Source organism: Apodemus sylvaticus, chromosome 12 (assembly GCF_947179515.1).
Source record: "Apodemus sylvaticus chromosome 12, mApoSyl1.1, whole genome shotgun sequence".
Taxonomy (NCBI): domain Eukaryota; kingdom Metazoa; phylum Chordata; class Mammalia; order Rodentia; family Muridae; genus Apodemus; species Apodemus sylvaticus.
In genome coordinates, this window is record NC_067483.1 from 59211258 (window position 1) to 59230644 (window position 19387).

The window sequence follows — 19387 nt, forward strand, 5'->3', positions numbered from 1 at the left end:
CAGAAAGGAATGAAGAGGAAAGGCTCATGTAACATGTTGAAGGGGGAAATCAGAAAACATCGCGTTTTAATAGCTAACAGAGTGAAAGGTTAATGGTGGTTTCCAGCCCTCATAAGAAGTCATGGGGTTGTCCCCTCATCTCCTCTGACCACTCACAGCCCTTCCAAACTATGGTAGATGTCACCAGAAGGGCAGGGAGCCATTTAGGTTAGCCAATCATCAGTGTGACTGTGAAGGAGGACGCAGCGTCCACACCTAGGGTCATCTTAAAATGCTGAACTGGATGAATGGGAGAAGACAAGGATACATAAAAACAGCAAAATGTTTATTTCTTAGAAAAAAAAAGTGAGGAGGGAGGGGTTGAAAATGATTGTGGTCACGTGGTCACACTTCCATTTGCCTCTGAGCAAAAGCCAATGCTACAAGCTTAATCCTGCACTAAGAGTCCTAGTACGTGGGACAACCTACTGCTCTCTCGTTCCTTTGTCACTTCCGGGAATCAGGTCACAACAGGTTTCCAATCAACTGTGGCTCTTTTGAGCAGAGGAACTAGGCTCACCATGGCCACCATCCTGTGACCAAAGTCCCACGTTATCAGTGAGAAGCAAGGCTCTGGCCATCTCTGGACCACTTGGAAAGAGATGGATAAGGAGGAAAGAGGGGGAGGGGATGCTTGACATTGAAGCAGAACCAGGCTAGCACTGACGTCTGTATCAGAGTTCACATCTACCCCATCATAGAGAAAACAGGCTTGAGAGCATCGAGAAACCAATAGTATCTTTAAGGTGAACTGCAGAATTTTGCTGCATACTTGGACACAAGAGAAGTGAAAAGTTGCAACAAGTGTCAACTAGCAGCAACAAAGAAAGTTCCAGAACAGTTTTTTTGTTTTTGTTTTGTTTTGTTTTTTTTTGTGTGTGTGTGTTTGTGTTTAGCAATATTCCTTTGCAGGTTCATTAAGAAACACTGTAATTTAATGGGGCATAGGATATGGAACAGTCTTCGTTTGCTATAGTGCTGTTCAGTGAAGAGAACCGACCTTTGCAAAGGTTTCAACTGGGGTGTAACCTATTTACACAGTAGTAGCTCCTGGTCTGACTGGGAGAATCGATGCTATGTGATATCCTCTTCTTCAGAACAGTAATCCCGACCCTGGGAAGAGAAAAAAAGCAAAGGTCACATGACTAAAGTTAAACCAGGGTCTGGAATAGCGGATCCATTTCCTTCCGACTTAAATTCTGCTTTGTAATAGAATTCATCATTCATTACTCTGTAATAGTATTCATCAGCGACTGTTGGGTTCAGACGGATGCAGGAATGCACACATGGAGCATGCATGCACGGAGCATTGCACGCATGGTGCATGCGCACATAAAGACTGATTTTTTAAGCTCTATTTACTTCAAGGTATGATAGACCAAGCCCATGATAAGCTTTATAAAAATGCCGGTAAGATTTTATCTCAACTTATATTACAGGGATGTATGGGATAGAGCTTATACCAAGAAAGTCAAAGTGTGGAGGCAGTCAGGAGTTTTCTTTCTCAGCAGGAAGACTCAACAGTCACTTTCAGAGGCTCACATTCTACAGCTCCCTCCCCATGCTTAAATGTCACAGGGGGAGGGCGTGTAATCCAGGGGTGCTCGAGTTTTTAATTCACTCTAAAACAGTTTAGATGAAATAAGAGTTTTACGAGCACGTGTGATAGATGTGGGACTGAGCCTGGTCCTCACGAATGACTCCAGGACAGGAGCACTGAAGAACCTGCCAGGAAGCAGGTTCTGCAGGCGTAGACAGGAGGAGGTGGCTGCTTGGGGCATCTTCTATCCCCTCTCCACTGTGAAGACACAGCTGGGGCCAGGATTGACCCGCCGGGCTGTCCTGATCAAAGGATGTAACTTCCTCAGGGCGAGCAAGTCTCCACAGACAAAACCCCACGTCTGTGCCATCACAATATCACAGAATGGGCTTCTGTGAAAGGTCAAATTGGATTATTTGGTTTGGACCCATCACTCCACTGATTTTTCTTTTCAAGTACAAGCTAGATGCTCTAAATTTGGGGACAAATGCTCCTTTAAAAACAGATCTTTTGGCTTAATAACATATAAAAATAAGAACCTCAAGCAATATAACTGAAAATTGTGTATGACACTATGTGCTTCGGTAGTTTATCTTACTTAGATAAGCAAGTCATCATCCCAAGCTGTTTTCTTTTCTTCTTTTTCTTCTTTTTCTTCTTTTTCTTCTTCTTCTTCTTCTTCTTCTTCTTCTTCTTCTTCTTCTTCTTCTTCTTCTTCTTCTTCTTCTTCTTCTTCTTCTTCTTCTTCTTCTTCTTCTTCTTCTTCTTCTTCAGATTTATTTTATTTATTTAATTTATATTTATTTCATTTATATGAGTACACTTCAGCTGTCTTCAGACACACCAGAAGAGGGCATCAGATCTCATTACGGATGGTTGTGAGCCACCATGTGGTTGCTGGGAATTGAACTCAGGACCTTTGGAAGAACAGCCAGTGCTCTTAACCGCTGAGCCATCTCTCTAGTCCCCCAAGAGATTTTCTTGTTACTGATTTTATAATACATTTATATCAGGCAACTTCCATGGATCCTTGGTTGTTTCTTTTACTTTGGTTTAAGTTATTTCATTTCTATAGTTGATATGCATGAAGTATTGGTAGCAAACAATTCTTTGCTTACCATGTATCTACTCCGTTGAGTTCAGGCTGAATTTGTACTATTATAAGTCATATTTTCTTACAGTAAAAAAAAACCCTACAATTTTTGGTTACTAGATGTACTTTTCTAACCCCTCAGCCCATGGTTCTTTCCAGTATATTCAGTAAATTTTTTTTTTTCAACCAAACCCAGAATTTTCTAAACAATTGGGATCCATTCTTAAAAACACCAATTCTTAAAATTTTAAAAACGTAACTAACTGTTCATCAAACATATGACATGTTTAAATGTTCGTTATATATCTGCACATGGGGAATGTTTCACACTTCCCCAGTACTCAGAGTCACTGCAATGGCTTCTCCGTCCAAGGTCTGGCTGCTAATCCTGGATGCGTTTCTTGCTAATTTAGGTCCCTTGTTCAAGTTACCTCTTTTTTTTTTCTCCCAAAATTCTAATTTTATAACTGCAGATAGACAAACCATACACATATAAAATATATTATTAATTAGACATCAATCATTTATTAAAATACCTAGCAGTATTATACATAATATAAAAAGATGATAATATAATAAAGTAAAAGATAGTAATGTAAAATGACTTTTCTTATCCCAAAGATATGCACTTCAACCTCTCTTCTTCATATTCATTGCTTTTTAAATGTTTATCCCATACAGGAAATAAAACACCTTCTTTTTAATTTATTTTTTATTTTTTATTAGATATTTGCTTTATTTACATTTCAAATGTTATCCCCTTTCCTCGTTACCCCTCTGAAAACCCCCATCCCACCCCCTTCCCACTTTTCTGCTCTGGCAGTCCCCTATACTGGGGCATTGATCCTTCACATGACCAATGGCCTCTCCTCTCCTTGATGTCAGAAAAGGCCATTCTCTGCTACATCTGCAGCTGTAGCCATGGGTCCCTCCATGTGTACTCTTTGGTTGGTAGTTTAGTCCCTGGGAACTCTGGGGGTACTGGTTGGTACATATTATTGTTACCTCTTTTAGCCTCAGTTTTCTCACTGATGAAATAAAAATGATGACAGTATTTAACATGGCTGTGGAAAGTATTAACAGTGTCTAAATCGTGACTGGTAGATCATTTGTTCATAGCGTGTGGGTACATGCACAAAGAACACAAAATGGACACACGCTGACATAGTGACGCCCTGGGACCCACCGAAGCAGGACTGATAACCTATTCCTTGTCGCTGTCCATTGTCAACTTGAGGCTTCATTCACGTGCGGCATAAGGCCTCCAGTGGATGGAGAAAATGGACAGCCAATGCTCCCAGGAAGAGGATGTAGGTAGCAGCCACCCCCATGACAGCCTTCCCCAAGACAAGGCTCAGGCAGACACCACCCCTCATTTTGGCCCAGACCAGGCAGGAACTGTCCTCTCAATCACCTGCTGCAGAGCTGTAAAGGAGACCCTCAAGGCTTCTGACCACTGGGAATTTATTTTCCAGCGTGGGATACAGGATACATACAAATCTAGCAGCATAGTGTTACAGACAGCAGGTGATGATGTCCACGTGGCTGAACGGAGGAGGCTCAGAGTGGATTCACTGATGGATGCTGGGCAAAATAATAGGCTTTGGTTTCTTGGGCACAGTCATGATCTCTATCCAATAGGGCTGTGATCAGGGTTATGTGTGGAAAAATACATCATTCTGTCAGGTAATCGATATTGTTAGCTCTTGCCACTTCTGTTCTCACTGTTAGCATAAACATTGGGTTTGTTCAGGCTCCCAGCAAGAGCAGACTAACCCTTGTGACTGAGGGCTGTGGTCATACGGTATGATCTGACAGGGGCCAGAGAACTTGGCTCCCTCATCAGTGTGCCCCAGGCAGATCTAAGCACCAATTCTTGTGCATGAATACAAGCTCTATGGTAAAAACTAAAGTTCCTTTTCATGGTATGTCAAAATAAAGCCTCACAGCTAAGCAAAAGTCCAGGTAGGTCACAAGAGGTTGAGAGGTTCATGAGGAAGAACTTGGCAGAGATCACACACACACACACACACACACACACACACACACACTGTGCACGAACACACACCCACCATTTCAGACCCTCCAAGGTGACTGCTAACACACAAAGACCTTTTGTGGGACGAAGCTGAACAAACCCTCTGTAAAACCAAGATTCCCCGAACCTTCATTGCCCGAGAACTTGTTCCCCTAAATTTTGTAATTGCTCCGGGAAGGAGGAAAACAAACCACAGTGAGTTTCTCTGCAGACATTCATTTATTATTCGTATCAGCCCCTGCATGGTAGGAGTGGAGCCTTGTGGCTTGTGAGTAAATCTCAGAGAAGCCCAAGATCCCTGCACTAATCTTTGCCTTTTCTGTGAGACTACAATGACTTGATAAGAAAATTCAAATTCCAGTCAGTTTCGGTTTTTTTTTAGCATCTTGTGCCACAGCTCAGAGGATCAAATATTTTGGTAGCAAAGGCTTCTGAATCAGAACAAATTGCAGCTAAGAGGTACCACATGACATACAGTCCTAAGTGACCCAGAGAACTGCTGAGGGAATCCAGTCCCCATACCCCATGGGAACCCCCATTTGTATGTAGTCATCCTGCTTCTGCTAATAGGACTTCATGTTCCATTTAAATAGTTAAAGAACTGCTAAAAACCAGAATCATCAAATGTTCATCTGACAGGGGTCAGGAAGCAGGATCGAGCAGGCTGAGTGATGCACAGTAGGTCTCTCAGGTGAGGTATGCCCCTCTAACCTTCATAAAGGGACCCAAAACAAAAGCCTCTGTAAAGACCCCAAGACGCAACTGGAGCTGAGAACTGAGAATCAGGATCCCAGCCTTGTGTGAAGGACCCACGGGATATTTTCCTGGAGGCCCCAGCACATTGTAAGAATGGAAACTTTGGAATGATGATGCCCAGTAGGAGATTATTTAAAAGAGCCGTGGGCCGCTTTGGTATAGATTCAAATTACAGGAAAAGTTAGGCCTGGTGGCACAGACCTGTAATATTTAGCTCCTTGGAGGCTGAGGCTGGAGTTTTCCAAGTTGAAGGTTAGCTCTGGCAACTTATACCAACCTCGTACCCAAACAAACATACAAACAACAAAAAAAAGGTGGCGTGTACAGCTTAGTGATAAAGTGTCTACCTAGCAAGTGCTGCCCCATGCACTGAAAAACAAACAAACAAAAAAATCCAAACAAGCAAACAAAACAAAAACAACAACAACAACAAAAAAAACAAATGGCAAATCTTTTAGAGCAGGGCAGCTAAATCCTGTGCGCCTGTAGCCTCCAGAGAAGGCTCGCTCTTGGCCTCTGGACTCAGTGGATGCCTCTGCGGACGATGACAACCTTGGCTCCATTTCCTGAGGCTCAACACTCGTTTGATTCTGAATCCTCCTCCTTCTTCCTTCTCCCCTTCCTCTTCTTTCCTTCTCTTCCTTCTTTTTAAAGACACATCCAAAACAAAACAAACAAATGCCCAGAACCCCAGGCCTCAAATACTGAACGTCATATTCCAGAAATAGATTAAGCTGCATGGAAATTAAGTAGCTGACAGTGTCCTAAATCTTAAAAAATTTACCACAACGTAACTCTGAACTTTCATTAATCTGAGATGTTAACTGAACAGTTAAATAGCTTCAAAGAAACAGAGCACCTGTGTGCACGTGTGCATGTGTGTGCATGTGTGCATGTATTTGAACATGTAAAAAGACAAACAAAAAAACCATAAAAATATAAAATCAACATCACTTCGAGGCAGTAACTCAGTCTGTAGAGCCTCTGCTTTGCGACCAGAAGGACGTGAACTCAAGTTTCCAGAATCCACGGAAAAGCTGGTGTGGGGGTTAAGTGTGAGGACCGGAGTTTGGAACTCCAGAACTCATATGTCCTGGGAAGGGCGAAGGGGCACCTGTGATCTCGGAGTCGGAGCAGGTTCTGGGCGGCTGAAGCAAGCTTTCGAGCCAGGTTAGCCAACTGGGCAAGCTCCCAATTCAGACAGAGCCTGCCTCAATAAATAGAGTAGAAAATGTCTGAGGAAGTCACTGCTGTCGCCTCCAAGCCTTCACAGGCATATGCACACAGGTGCACCTCGACCCCAAAAGCACACACAGCTGAGCAGGGTGGAGACAGGAGGGTTCCCTGGGCAGTCAGTGCCCTCTAACTAGTGAGCTCATAGACAGTCATAGACTTTGCTTCAAAGGAAGGAAAGGCACTCCTGAGGATGACACCCAGGGTTGTCTTTTGGTGTGTGCATGCATGTATACACACACAGACACACACACACAGACACACACACACAGACACACACACACACACACACACACAGACGGACAGACATACCCCTACCTTTTTATCTGCACATATTTATACTCACACATTAAAAAAGAGGAAACTTCACATTGGCAAAAGTAGCCAAAGGATTTAATATGAAATCTATGAAAACTAAGAAAAATTCAAACTTTTAAATAAAGACATATGTAAGAAGACCCTAAAGAAAGGCAAAACACAGAGGGTAAAAACTTATTCGGAAACAAAATACAAGCCAAAAGCACCCAAGGAGAAATATACTCTACTTTAGTAATAAAAAAAAAACTAATAAAAACAAAAATGAAATACTCATGGCAGCCAGTTTTTAAGGGTGTGTGGTAAATGTGGGCACACTCATTGCTAGAGGCAGCGCACAGTGGGTATAGCTGCTTCTAGAGTGGCCTGGCCATCCCCACTAAGCCACAAGAAGATTTGTGTCCTTTTTAATAGCAATCAGAGAAATAAAACCCAAAGACAGCCGATCACAGGTAGGGCCTGGAGACTGACTACAAGCAGGAAAGTCATTATTAATGCAACACAAGTGTTTTAAAGGTAGAATGTGCGGCTAGCTCTGCAGTTGGGCAAGCGTACTAAAACCCATTGGCCGGCGCATGTCCAATCAAGTTAGCTTTGTATGTTTATAAGATCCGTTATACCTTGATGAAGTTGTCAAGTGTATAACTACAGGGATTTATCTTGTAGCATTTTTATGAGACATGGAGAAAAGTATCTGAAAACAGGTACTAAGATATGCTCACGCACTGCCCACCGCTAGAAGACTCCAGGAGTATCTCGCGTTCTCTGGGCTCCAGTCATTTATTTGCATGCACCGACTGCTCTCTGCCGTCACACGTCTCCAGCATTCTCTGCCTGGCTACTGCGGTCTGTATGACCTGGACCTACTATGGCATCTTCCTGTCAATCTGTCTCCTCTTGGTGGCCCTACTTAACCCCGACCGGGTGTATAGCAATTTTGGCTAAAATGGTGGCCTCCCTTAGAGAGGACAGTCGATGCATCCTGCTCTTCTGTCCTTTGGTGTCTACTAGAATCCTGTGGGTCGTATCACTTGTGACCCCTCCACCGTGAGTGGGCGCAATCAATGCCCTGCCATTGTGATTAGAGAAGGAAGGGTCAGGGTATCTTGGAGCCCACTGGAGGAAGCCCTGCCCTCTTTAACAATTCAACAGAATCAGCTGAAGCCACAGGCTGAGCAGTGGTCAGGTCAGCTTGTGGGCTTGTGTTGCGCTAACAGTGTGGAAATGAGGAAAGGGCCGGGCAGGTGGAAGGAGGGGTTAGAAGTGGATACTAGAATCCCACTGCCCACTAGCCATCCTTTGTATGTATTTAAGCTATTCCAACGTGCAGCATCCGTGGGAGCATCGCTACTTCGTTTTCAGCATCTGCCCTGCCACGCACTCAGGTCCGAACGACCGTTATCCTTCTGTAACAGCCTCTACCTGGCACTGTGGGACTTTACTGCTTTCTGAGTAGCGAGGAGCATTTTGATTAACAAAATGTGGCTGCCCCAGCTGAATTCCTGTACATAAATCCAATGGAGTTCCCCTTCTCTGCTTAGCTAGCTCAGAATCTGTTCCTCTAAGTATCACAGTCCTAGGCAACGGCATATCCAGGTTTCTGTGGAATGTGACTTTCAGCCTTGAACCAGGAGCGCGAGGCAGGATAACCACACTTACTGCTTCAGCATCAAGGAGCCACTAGCCAGCCAGCCGCACAGGAGGCGCAGCGGGGCCAACCCGGGAATGCAGAGAGCGCAGCCTCTGAGACTAGGGTCTGACAGCTCCCGGCAGGGGTGTGGGATGGAAGCAGATGCCCCTCCCCAGGGCTGGAAATGTCACATGTCACCTTCAGCTCCATTTTCATTTACAGTCCAGTGACAGCTTACAACAACAGTTTTAATGGCGGAAGAAATGCTGAAGAAAACAAAAATAATTAGCCGCCCCGTTAAAGTCTCCTCCCCCGGCTTATTTCATTAGAAAAATCAGTGGAGGCATTAATGGCTGTCTCTGTCTCTAATGAGCTTTATTCTAATTAGGCTCACACATTATTATTTCAGTTGGGAAAAAGGCCTGGTTGGTGAGGAGCAGCAGAGCGTGACCGCCTCAGAAGCTCCGACCACATTCAGGACGATCCTGAGATCACAGAAGCGATGACAGTCCTGGGATACAGGACTTTTCATTTTCAAGACAGAAAAATGGTGGGTGTACCCCCCCCACCTCCCCCCCACCTACCCCCCCCCCCCCCCCCAGATTCATCGAGGCCACACCACCATCCACCATCAGCAAGGGTAGGTGAGAACCTTTTAAAGGTCCCATGTCCCAAGCTTTGTCTGTCTTTGGTGTTTACGTCACTTCAGTGATACTCTTCCCTGCAAGACAGTGATGAGGAGGCCAGATAAAGAACTGGGGGTACCTGTATTTGCCACGCTATACCTAACCCATGACACAGGGGAGAGACGTGCAGCCGTCCTTTGGCAGGGCCAGCTAGTAGATATTTGAAGCCCTCCCTGTTCCATCCGGGGCCGGCTTCAGCTAACCAGGTGCAGTTGAGTCCTGTAACACAGCAGGTCTCAGCCTGTGGCTTGTGACCCCTTCGTGGAAGGGTTAAATGATCCTTTCACAGGGGTTGCCTAAGCCCATTGGAAAACACAGACATTTACATTATGATTCATAACAGTAGCAAAATTACGGTTATGAAATATCAATGGAAATAATCTTACGGTTGGGGTCAGCACATGGTGAGGAGCTGTGTTAAAGGGTCGCAGCAGGTTGAGAACCACTGCCCTAAAACATCCATAAGGCTGTACGGCGGGGCCAGCTATCCAGCCCTCAGGAGGCAGAGGCAGAGGCAGGAAGGTTATGAGTTTAAGGCAAGCCTGGGCTACACAGTATGACATGATTTTTCATTAGAAAAATCAGTGGAGGCATTAATAGCTAGCTGTCCACCCCGCTAAGCCCCCCCTCCCCAAGAAATTATCTGTGGCTACCAAAAATTGAATTTCATATCACGTTTCAAATTGTACAAAATCTGTTTTGTCTCTTCATCAGCCAGATCTTAAACACGTGAAGACCACTCTCTTCACGTGGGCCAGAAGTGTTTCAGGCCTAGAAAGACAACAATAGTCTGTCCCTACAGCGAGAGGCCAACATTGCTTGTCCCCTAAGGAGTAGACACCAGAACTGATTTCTACCCTGAGAGCTTTGTCATTTCTTCCAGGATGAACCAAATTCTGCAGGACACCAACTCAGATAACAGCCGCACGGTGGCAAGTTAGAAAAACAGCCCACCACCAAGAAAACTGCAGCAAGCAAAATTAAATTTAACAATCTGTCTACAGCCTTCAGTTTGATTTTTCACATTTCACCTGCTTCTCCGCCGTCTACACCTCATTCTCCTGTGGTTTCTATCCTGTGAAAGGAATAATTTACTTCATTCTTTCTCCACTGGGCATTATTTTTTTAAAAAAATTTCCCTGGTCAGATTTTTTTTTTTTTTGGTGATAAACAGATGTGCAATAATTTTTGTGACCGGTTTCCAGGTTACCCTGATGAGCTTGATTCTAAGAAATTCCTAATTTTAGTGTCTTATCAGTTTTTCAGTCCGAGAAACTCTAATACAACTTGCTTGTGGATAGGGGCTTTATGGGTCTCTCTGGGCTCATTTTGTACAGTTGGCAAATCTAGATCTGAATTCATTTGCCTCGTGAGAGAGATGTGATTCCAAATTTGGTACAACCTTTATAACCTGAGGAGGCAGTGTTTACTCTAGAATTTAAAGTGAGGGAGGACATTTGGGAAGACAAGTCACATCCCTCTGACTTGATTGACAGCCAGACTCTTGCGTGGCTGCCTCTCTGCTTCCCCCACAGGATGGTGACCGGTTTCACTAGTCACAGTGGAGAAGCGGAGGAGAGCGCTCACCACTCTTACCTGCCCCACAGACTAGGCCCACTGAAGATGGAGTCTTTCTTCCTCCCCATGGGGTGTGCCGCTGCTTGCTGGGTTAGGAGGCTCACCTTCCCTTCCTTCTTCTTGGCTTTCAGAGCAGGAAGCACAGGGACAACTACCCTAAGAACCATTAAGGGAGAACACGAGCTAATTGAGAGGAAGCAGAAAGGCCTCTTGAGTGTGCTCTGGGTTAGAGGGTCTCTTCCGTTCAGCTTCCCTCTTCTTCCACGAGATGGCTAAGGTGCTAACTTGCCCACAATCCAGAAAGGAAGATGAGTGGGGTCCACGGGGTTTCACTGTGTGTCTGGAGTTGTCGGCTGACCGTCCTGACCCAGTGTGTTTCCCAAGAAAGCATGTAGGCAGGACAGCAACCACGCGGGGTTCAGACAAAATGTAAGAGGCTGAGGTGGCAGCATCAATTGCATGTGGAGACTGTTTGGCTCAACGAGTTATAAAATGCTTAAATTAAGAGTCACCTCACGTCTGGCCAACTGGCCAACAAGAACAGCATTTCCTGAGGGACAGGCCACACAGTGTCATCTGTGGCTCTGACCCGTGGTGGGAGCGCTGGGAATAGAAGTTTCAAGTGAAATCTAAAACAGGAACGTTTCAGGTGACCTAGTGCTTGGCCCACTGACCGGATGCTAACGGTCCTGGAGATTTCCTTCCGGACAGCCGAGGACGCAGGTTGGGTGCAGCGGAAAATGGCAGCAAGGCCAGTGACCGCTACGTAATCGGCTTTTTTGCCACTTGACATTCTGTGGTAAATACATTCCTGTTTGCGTGGACTTCTCTTTGAGAAAGTCAAGTTTCAGAGTAGTACAAAGAATGGAGCGGACGCTACCTCGCTACCACTCAGACACAGGAATGCCTCACACTTTGTAACACGTTTCTATGAACCCTCCCAACTAGGAAGTGAAATTACATCGCTACAGGTTTGGTATTCATCCTTTCAACTTCTGAGGCTGCAGTTTGAGCTCAGGCAAAGCTATATACCCTATCACCGAGCCACACTCCCACCTCAAGCTTTGTAGAGACATTAATAGTGCTATCATATTGATAACATTAGATATATTATATCTAATAATATTAACATATCATATTAATTAACATATAATTAAGGTAACATTAGACATATTATATCAAACATTATTCTTTTATGTGTGTCAGTATATTTAAATACATAGCATATAATTGCCTGCCACTTATATAAATATTTCATATAGAATATACCATACTAATGTGAATATATGCACATGTATTTATCATATGCCTGTCAATACTTGATATTTGACTGGTACCTGGAATCTACTTGTTGAATGTTAAGTATAAAAACATATCATAGCATTTTTTACGACATACATTTTATACAATTATTCTGTTGATTTGATAATATTATTTGAAAACTGGAACTATGCCATCTATACATCTGGCTCAGTTCTTTTAACTGCTGTATAATACTGGGATATAGAAGATTTAATTTGTTCCTCTGCTGTTGAATGTTCAGTGGCTTCCAGATTCTTAAACCTTCATTTTTGCTATTAACATAGACTGCTGTTGTGAGATATATATATATAAAAGAATTTCATGTGTATATACCTACTAATGTAAAAGACAGTTTTTAATAGTTTGAATTACATATAGTTCATATTATAAAAATGTATGCTATATAATTTAACCACAAACCCTTTGATGTTTTAAAGTTACAAGTGGTACTCTGAACTAGCTCTGCGTCTGTCTTGGAAATTACTCAATTCACTAAGAAGGTGGGTGCTGGGGCAGGATCTCTGGGTATCCAGAGAGGAGGCAGATTGGCCAGCCCCAAACTTCCAAAAATCAAGACTGAAAATATGGGTTTAGAACATTTTAGTTTACTGTAGAGAGCCTTATTGCAGTGCCAATGCCACCTGGCAGGAACTTAAGATCGACCAAGGTGAAGTTCCTCTCCCAGCCTTTGAGCAGGAACTCCTGTGTCAGCCATAATCCCCTCCACCTAGGGTGGAGTGCTCAGACCAAGGTGAAGTCCGTTGTTCTTCAAGGACCTGCAGTTTCCTGAGAAACACCAGCCACCTGTGGAGCAACTGAACCGGTTCTGTGGAGAAGCTTCCAGTCTTTGGGGGAAGGGTTTTCCCCTGCCTTTGGAGTTCTCCATTAAACTTTGAGGCCTTGAACAGCAATGTTGTCTTGGTCTCCATCTCTTTTTGCCGCCTTCCCATACATCCCCAGCTTCCCTTCCAGGTAACCCGCTCGACGTAACTGCGGGCAGTTACAGTTTACCTCTTACTCAGAGGAGAATCCAAAAGAGGCAGAGAGAGTGGGCAGAGTGACTCCACGCAGCAGCTTTCTCCAGGAATAATGAGAATAAACACTGGATTCTCCGCGACTGACAGACACCGGGCAGCTTCACTCTTCGATGAAGAGGAAGATGAAGCGGGAAGAATGGGGTAGGACATTCCCCACAGATCCTTACAACTCAAACATCATGCCTCTCTGGATTAGAAGCATCCAAAAGCAAGTCCTCTATCTAATGCTGGATCTTGTGCCTTCTACTGCTGGTCCATTCTCATCCAGAGAACCTACTAAGTGGGCTTAACCGAAGCTTATTAAAGGAACCAAAGAAGCCAGCGTGACCACCTTTGTGATGTTGATAGTGCTTCTTTTCTTAACTCTTTTTTGTCATTATTATTGTTACAAGCATTCTGGGGGCTGATCTTAACATACAGTTTAAAACATCTCACAAAAGCAAGTTGTAAAAACCTACAGGAGTTTAAAGAAGCCTCAAACAGGAAAAATCTAGATGAGGATTCAGCTGTACCCTGCCACCGACTGACTGACTCAATGTGTAGGTTATGCCACAAAACAGCCAGGCTGCTGGAGATGTCCCATTCTGCTTTTTTGTTTTTTTCCTGAGACAGGGATTCTCTGTATAGCCCTGGCTGTCCCACTCTGTAGACCAGGCTGGTCTCGAACTCTGAGAGCAGTCTGCTTCTGCCTCCCAAGTGCCAGGCTGTGTGTGCCACCACCGCTCGGCTGAGATGTCCCATTCTGATATTCTATCTCCATCTGATATTCTATCCTCCATGCCTGCCACAGGAAGGACTGGCTTAGGCAAGAGCTGGGTTAATTCTTCATCTTCATCTTCTATCACAGACCTCTCAAATGCTCAGCGATGCACAGAAAATCCACCGAGCACAGGACATCTAGGCCACAGCCAAAGCTCTGTGTATATATTCTCTTTAATCTCCCAAGTTAGCATCATCATCCAAATCTTCTTGGTGTGGAAACTAAGGATCAGAGAATTTAAGTGATTAGCCTGAGTTCCTGGCTCTGGCTCAGGTTTGAAGCTTTGTCTTGCACCGTGATCCCCCTCTAGGCCTAGTGGATTGAATTCCCGGGCAATGTACCTGCTGTGTGCTCCCACGTGGCTTCAAACTGTTAAAAGCATCTCCTACCCAGGGCAGCCGCGGGCATCTTCCCAACCACATCTCTATCTTTTCCAGTGTTTGCCCGTTGAAGCACAGTGATCTTATCTGTGTCACTCACTTAACCAACAGGTGTCGTATATCTTAAGCTATGTTCTAGGGAAACAAACAGATTGAGACTTGGTTTTGAAGCCTAGAGATTTGCTCAATGCTTCCAATATTTTTTGACTTTTAAATTCCAGTTCTGGAATTGACCCTAGGGCCTGGAAATCACTAGGCAAATGTGCTCTAACCACTGGGCTACATTTCTAGCCCTGTTTTCACTTTTGATTTTGAGTCAGGGCCTCACTAAGTTGCCCAAGATAGTGCTCACCTCATGCTGTAGTCCACGCTGGCCCTGAAATTATGATCACGTTTGGCCTTCTGAAAAGTTGAGATTTTAGGTGTGTGCTACCACATTTATTTAGGTATTTTTAAATAACAGTAGTCACCCAAGATTGATATCTCTCCCAGGCACTTGCTGTAATGTCACAGCAATGCTCACAGATGCCAAATGCAGATAGCAGAAGGGCTTTGAGGAAGGAGAGGAGGAGTGGAAGGAGAGATGGAGAGACAGCTAAAGGATAATGGAGAGCAGGAACAGAACGGGACCAGGACCTGAACACCAGCGTCCTCTTGCTCCCAATGCCAGTTTGGGCCTCTTGCCTTGTCCAGAGACGAGATGAAGCCGTTCACTGACGGCTTTACTGCGCCAAGCCTGCAGGGTTGTCAGCCATGTCTTCTTCACAGCCACAGTGTGGCTTCTCTTTCATTCATCTCTCTATTGCTTCAGAACCTGAATACTCCTGCTGATCCCTAATGAACCTGGCTGACAGAACCTCGTGAATTCTCTGAAACTCAAGCTCTGCCCAGGAAAGCAAGCAGAGGCTTGAAGGTTTTTAGGCCCACGCGCTCCCCTTGACTGTCCCCGTGACATCCCCGTTCGTGTCCCTTGAATGCATTAATAATTCCTATGAGTCAGAGGGGAATGCTGGGATTCTTAAAGGCCAGGCTGTGTTCACACTTCACTAGTAACCACTACGCCAGGGTCACAATTATTCAGTCATCTGCACAAAGCTGGAAGCAGGAATAAAAACAAACCAGGAGTGAGTCAGAGCCTTGCTCTGTAATCGCAGCTTTAGTTTGGCTATGCAAGTGGGAGAGGGCTGGTAAGGCAAGGGGTGAAGAGAGCGATGTGGCTGCAGGCTGATGGCATGCTTCACCATGACAAGAAACTGCTGTGGTGTGTATGTGTGTGTGTGTGTGTAGACCAGAGGCTGAGTGTGTGTGTGTATGTGTGTGTAGACCAGAGGCTGAGTGTGTGTGTGTATGTGTATGTATGTAGACCAGAGGCTGAGTGTGTGTGTGTGTGTAGACCAGAGGCTGAGTGTGTGTGTGTATGTGTGTGTGTGTAGACCAGAGGCTGAGTGTGTGTGTGTAGACCAGAGGCTGAGTGTGTGTGTTTATGTGTGTTGTGAAGACCAGAGGCTGAGTGTGTGTGTGTGTGTGTATGTATGCATGTATAGACTAGAGGCTGAGTGTGCATGTGTGTGCGTGTAGACCAGAGGCTGAATGTGTGTGTAGACCAGAAGCTGAATGTGTATGTTTGTGTGTGTGTATGTGTGTGTGTGTAGACCAGAAACTGAGTGTGTATGTCCTCATACCCCCATGCATGTGTGTGTGTGTGTGTGTGTGTGTAGGCAGAGGCTGATGCCAGTGTTTTAGCTAATCTGGCTGGCCAGAGATCCCCAAGATGCTCCTGTGTTCCCTCCTTCAGTGCTGGGTTACGGATGTGAGCCACTGTGGCCAGCTTTCATCGGCTACTGAGGACTGAACCCAGTTCCTCATGCTTGAGCAAGCACTTTACTGGCTGGGTCAGATCTCCAGCCCTGCCGGAAATTGTTCTATATAATAACATATGCCGTGAGTTCTTTTCTGGCTGCGGGGCATCTTTTTAGGCTTGTACACAATAGCCCCATGTTTTCTCATTAGTCTCAGGCATGGAAGGAGCCTTTAAACACGCTACCTGAAAGTAAAGCCTGTCTCACAAGCTACATGTGTCAAATATTATATCTGGTTCTTCAGCAACTCAGAGACTAGCTGTCCTTACGAGAGTTATTCGCCCAGAGCTCAGCATCCTACTCAAGACTGTGTCAGGTAAATAGTGTGCTTCTTCTATGCCTGATGCAGTGCCCCGGGCATGGGTCAGACTGAGCCGATTTGATATAACAGACAACGGCCCTAGAATTAACCTCATACGTGCGGATCTGCCATATTCTTTCTTTCCAATCAGTATAGCTTTGGAGCCCATGGAACTCAGGCCTTTCAGGGATTCTCATATCATCTAAGTGTAAATAAATGGTCGTTCCAGGGGAAGAGGTCCCTACATCAACCAACTGATTTCAAGTTCATATGCTGCTCTTCCTTAGACAGTTACTCAGACAGCGTCGGCCTGAGTAATTCCAGCCAAGGAAGCCAAAGTCTCAAAATCACATAAGAGTGTGAGGGAGTTAGAAGGAGACTTTCAGGCAGAAGAATGAAGGGAAGCGGGGAAGGAAGGAGAAATGGGTTGATTCTGGCTCACGGTTCCAGAGGGGAGCAGCCATCCAGGCCGGGAACACGGCCACAGGCAGGTGTGGAGAGACAGAACAGGGAGCAAAAGGAAGCTACAGACCCCCAAAGCGCGTCCCAGTGACCTACCCCCCCAGGCAGGCTCTGCCTCTTAAAGGTTGCACAGTCTCCCCAAACAGTTCTACCCACTGAAGACAAAGTATTCAAACACATGACCCTATAGGGGACATTTCTCACTCCAAGGACACTGCGTCCCTCCCCCTCTCTGTCTCTGTGTGTGAGCATGCTGTGTTATGGGTATATGCATGTTGTGTATGTATGTGTGTGAGTGAGCTCACTTGTGTGTGAACATGTAGAAGCCAGAGGTTCTTGCTCACAGCCTCATTCTGAGATGGGTCTCTCTGAACCCAGAGCTCTCTGCTTCAGCTAGCCTGGCTGACCACTGAACTCCTACAGTCTGCTCTGTTCAGTGCTGTTGGCTGTAGGTGTGCATTGCCACGCCTGGCTGACCACTGAACACCTAGAGTCTGCTCTGTTCAGTGCTGTTGGCTGTAGGTGAGCATTGCCACGCCTGGATGACCACTGAACTCCTACAGTCTGCTCTGTTCAGTGCTGCTGGCTGTAGGTGTGCATTGCCACGCCTGGATGACCACTGAACTCCTACAGTCTGCTCCGTTCAGTGCTGTTGGCTGTAGGTGAGCATTGCCACGCCTGGCTTTTCATATGAGGACTGGGGATCTGAACTCAGGTCCCCATGCTTAGGCTGCAAGAACCTTACCACTGGACCCTTGGCCCTGCCCCGAGAAACTCAATTTAAAATGAACTCATGGGATAGAGAGAGCAATGCCTGTGTATTAGTGTGCAATGTCATAAGGAAACCATTATTCTGAAGACAAACTACTAAAAAAGTAATTTTAAGAGAACTGACGATAAACCCCCAAGTCAGCCTCTCAACGATAGGGAGTTGGGATGTTATATAGAGATATAACATAAATGAAGCCAAGGGTTAAGATAATAGAGGGGAGATATTTAAAAGCCTGAAGCTCGGGCTGGAAAGATGGCTCAGTGGTTAAAAGCACTAATTGCTTTTCTGGGGGGTCCTGAGTTCAATTCCCAGCAACCACATGGTGGCTCACAACCATCTGTGATGGGGATCTGATGCCCTCTTCTGGTGTGTCTGAATACAGCAACAGTGTATTCATAAGCATAAGATAAACAATAAGTAAATAAATAAATAAAGGAACTACTAAAAAAAATAAAAGTTGAAGCCCACAGATGCTGAATCAGCGTGTTAAGTGACCTGAGACTGGGAACTCTACAAAGTTCTTAGAAGGCCATGTTCCTAACTGTGTATGAAGGTCAGCTGTAGTTCCAATCAACCGCCCCAACTGAGAGCAGACCAGACACACACGGTGAGTTTTCCTATACAGACAAAGTGGCGGGCCTCAGTGTGGCACCCTAGTGTGCTTTCACACCTGTTTTGAGAAGTGGAAGTTCTTATTTGGTATCCAGAGAGGAGGACAGAGAGGAAAATTTCAACGCACGCCCCACACTATCTAGGAAATGCAATGGTTGAGTCAAGGGAAGCCAGGGTTTACCTCAGCCATGGCTTTGTAAAATCTAGGGAGAGAAAAGGAGTTCTTGGGCATTTCTGTAAGAGACAAACTTTCATCAGCTCGAAACTTCCCAGCATGATTCTGAGCACACAAAGCTCCGGGTGAAAATGAATTGAATAAACTCAAAAAAAAAAAAAAATCAAAGGATGACTCGAGCTGTGTTTATGGTTGTCTTCATGCTTGTCTTGATCAAAGAAATACTTAGCAATGTTCTAAAAGCCCAGGAAAATGACACGGAAGAACTCAACTTAAGTTGTGGTTAGATAAATGATAGCTAGGATCTCACTGAGCCAAATGCATGCACTGAGGAGGGTATTTTGAGTTTTGGATGCATAATTCTTCAACAGTACTTAGAACAGCACATGTAAAAGGATAAAGGTTAGAGAAGTGAGGGGGACCAGAAAAGACATGGTCCACAGGGCAGGGCATCATCTGTGCAAAACAAGGGAATGCACAATGGCAGAGTAACAGTTTTCTTTTACATTACATATGTTTGGGGTTGGGGCACAGCACAGAAGCAGAACACTTCCCAGCAGGCACCGTGCATGAGGCTCTGGGTTTGGTTATCAGTACCAAACCAAAAGAAGAAAAACAAAGAAAAGGAAAAGGTCCCCAAGAGTGGGAACACTGTTCATGTGGAATTTAAATGCTACTTGTCTAGGGAAGGCTCTACCCCAGACGTGGTCAAGTCAAAAACAGTGTTTTTGTTGTGCCAAAGATGTCCTGTTCTCTCCTGGGTGCTTTAGATAGGAGCACTGAGTATAGGAGACAGCGTTTCAGTCACAGGAATTTGCC

At 45.0% G+C, this 19387-nt stretch overlaps 1 protein-coding gene across 1 annotated transcript in view; it reads right to left on the reverse strand.

Annotated features, from left to right (window-relative positions):
• Positions 1 to 304: 304 nt before the first annotated feature.
• The window catches only part of C12H1orf21 (chromosome 12 C1orf21 homolog), a 208642-nt gene continuing 189559 nt past the window's right edge, over positions 305 to 19387 (reverse strand). Inside the window, exon 6 of the mRNA XM_052200361.1 lies at positions 305 to 1152. Coding sequence (XP_052056321.1) covers positions 1114 to 1152 — 39 coding nt within the window. The 3' untranslated portion in view covers positions 305 to 1113. The remainder of the gene's footprint in view (positions 1153 to 19387) is intronic.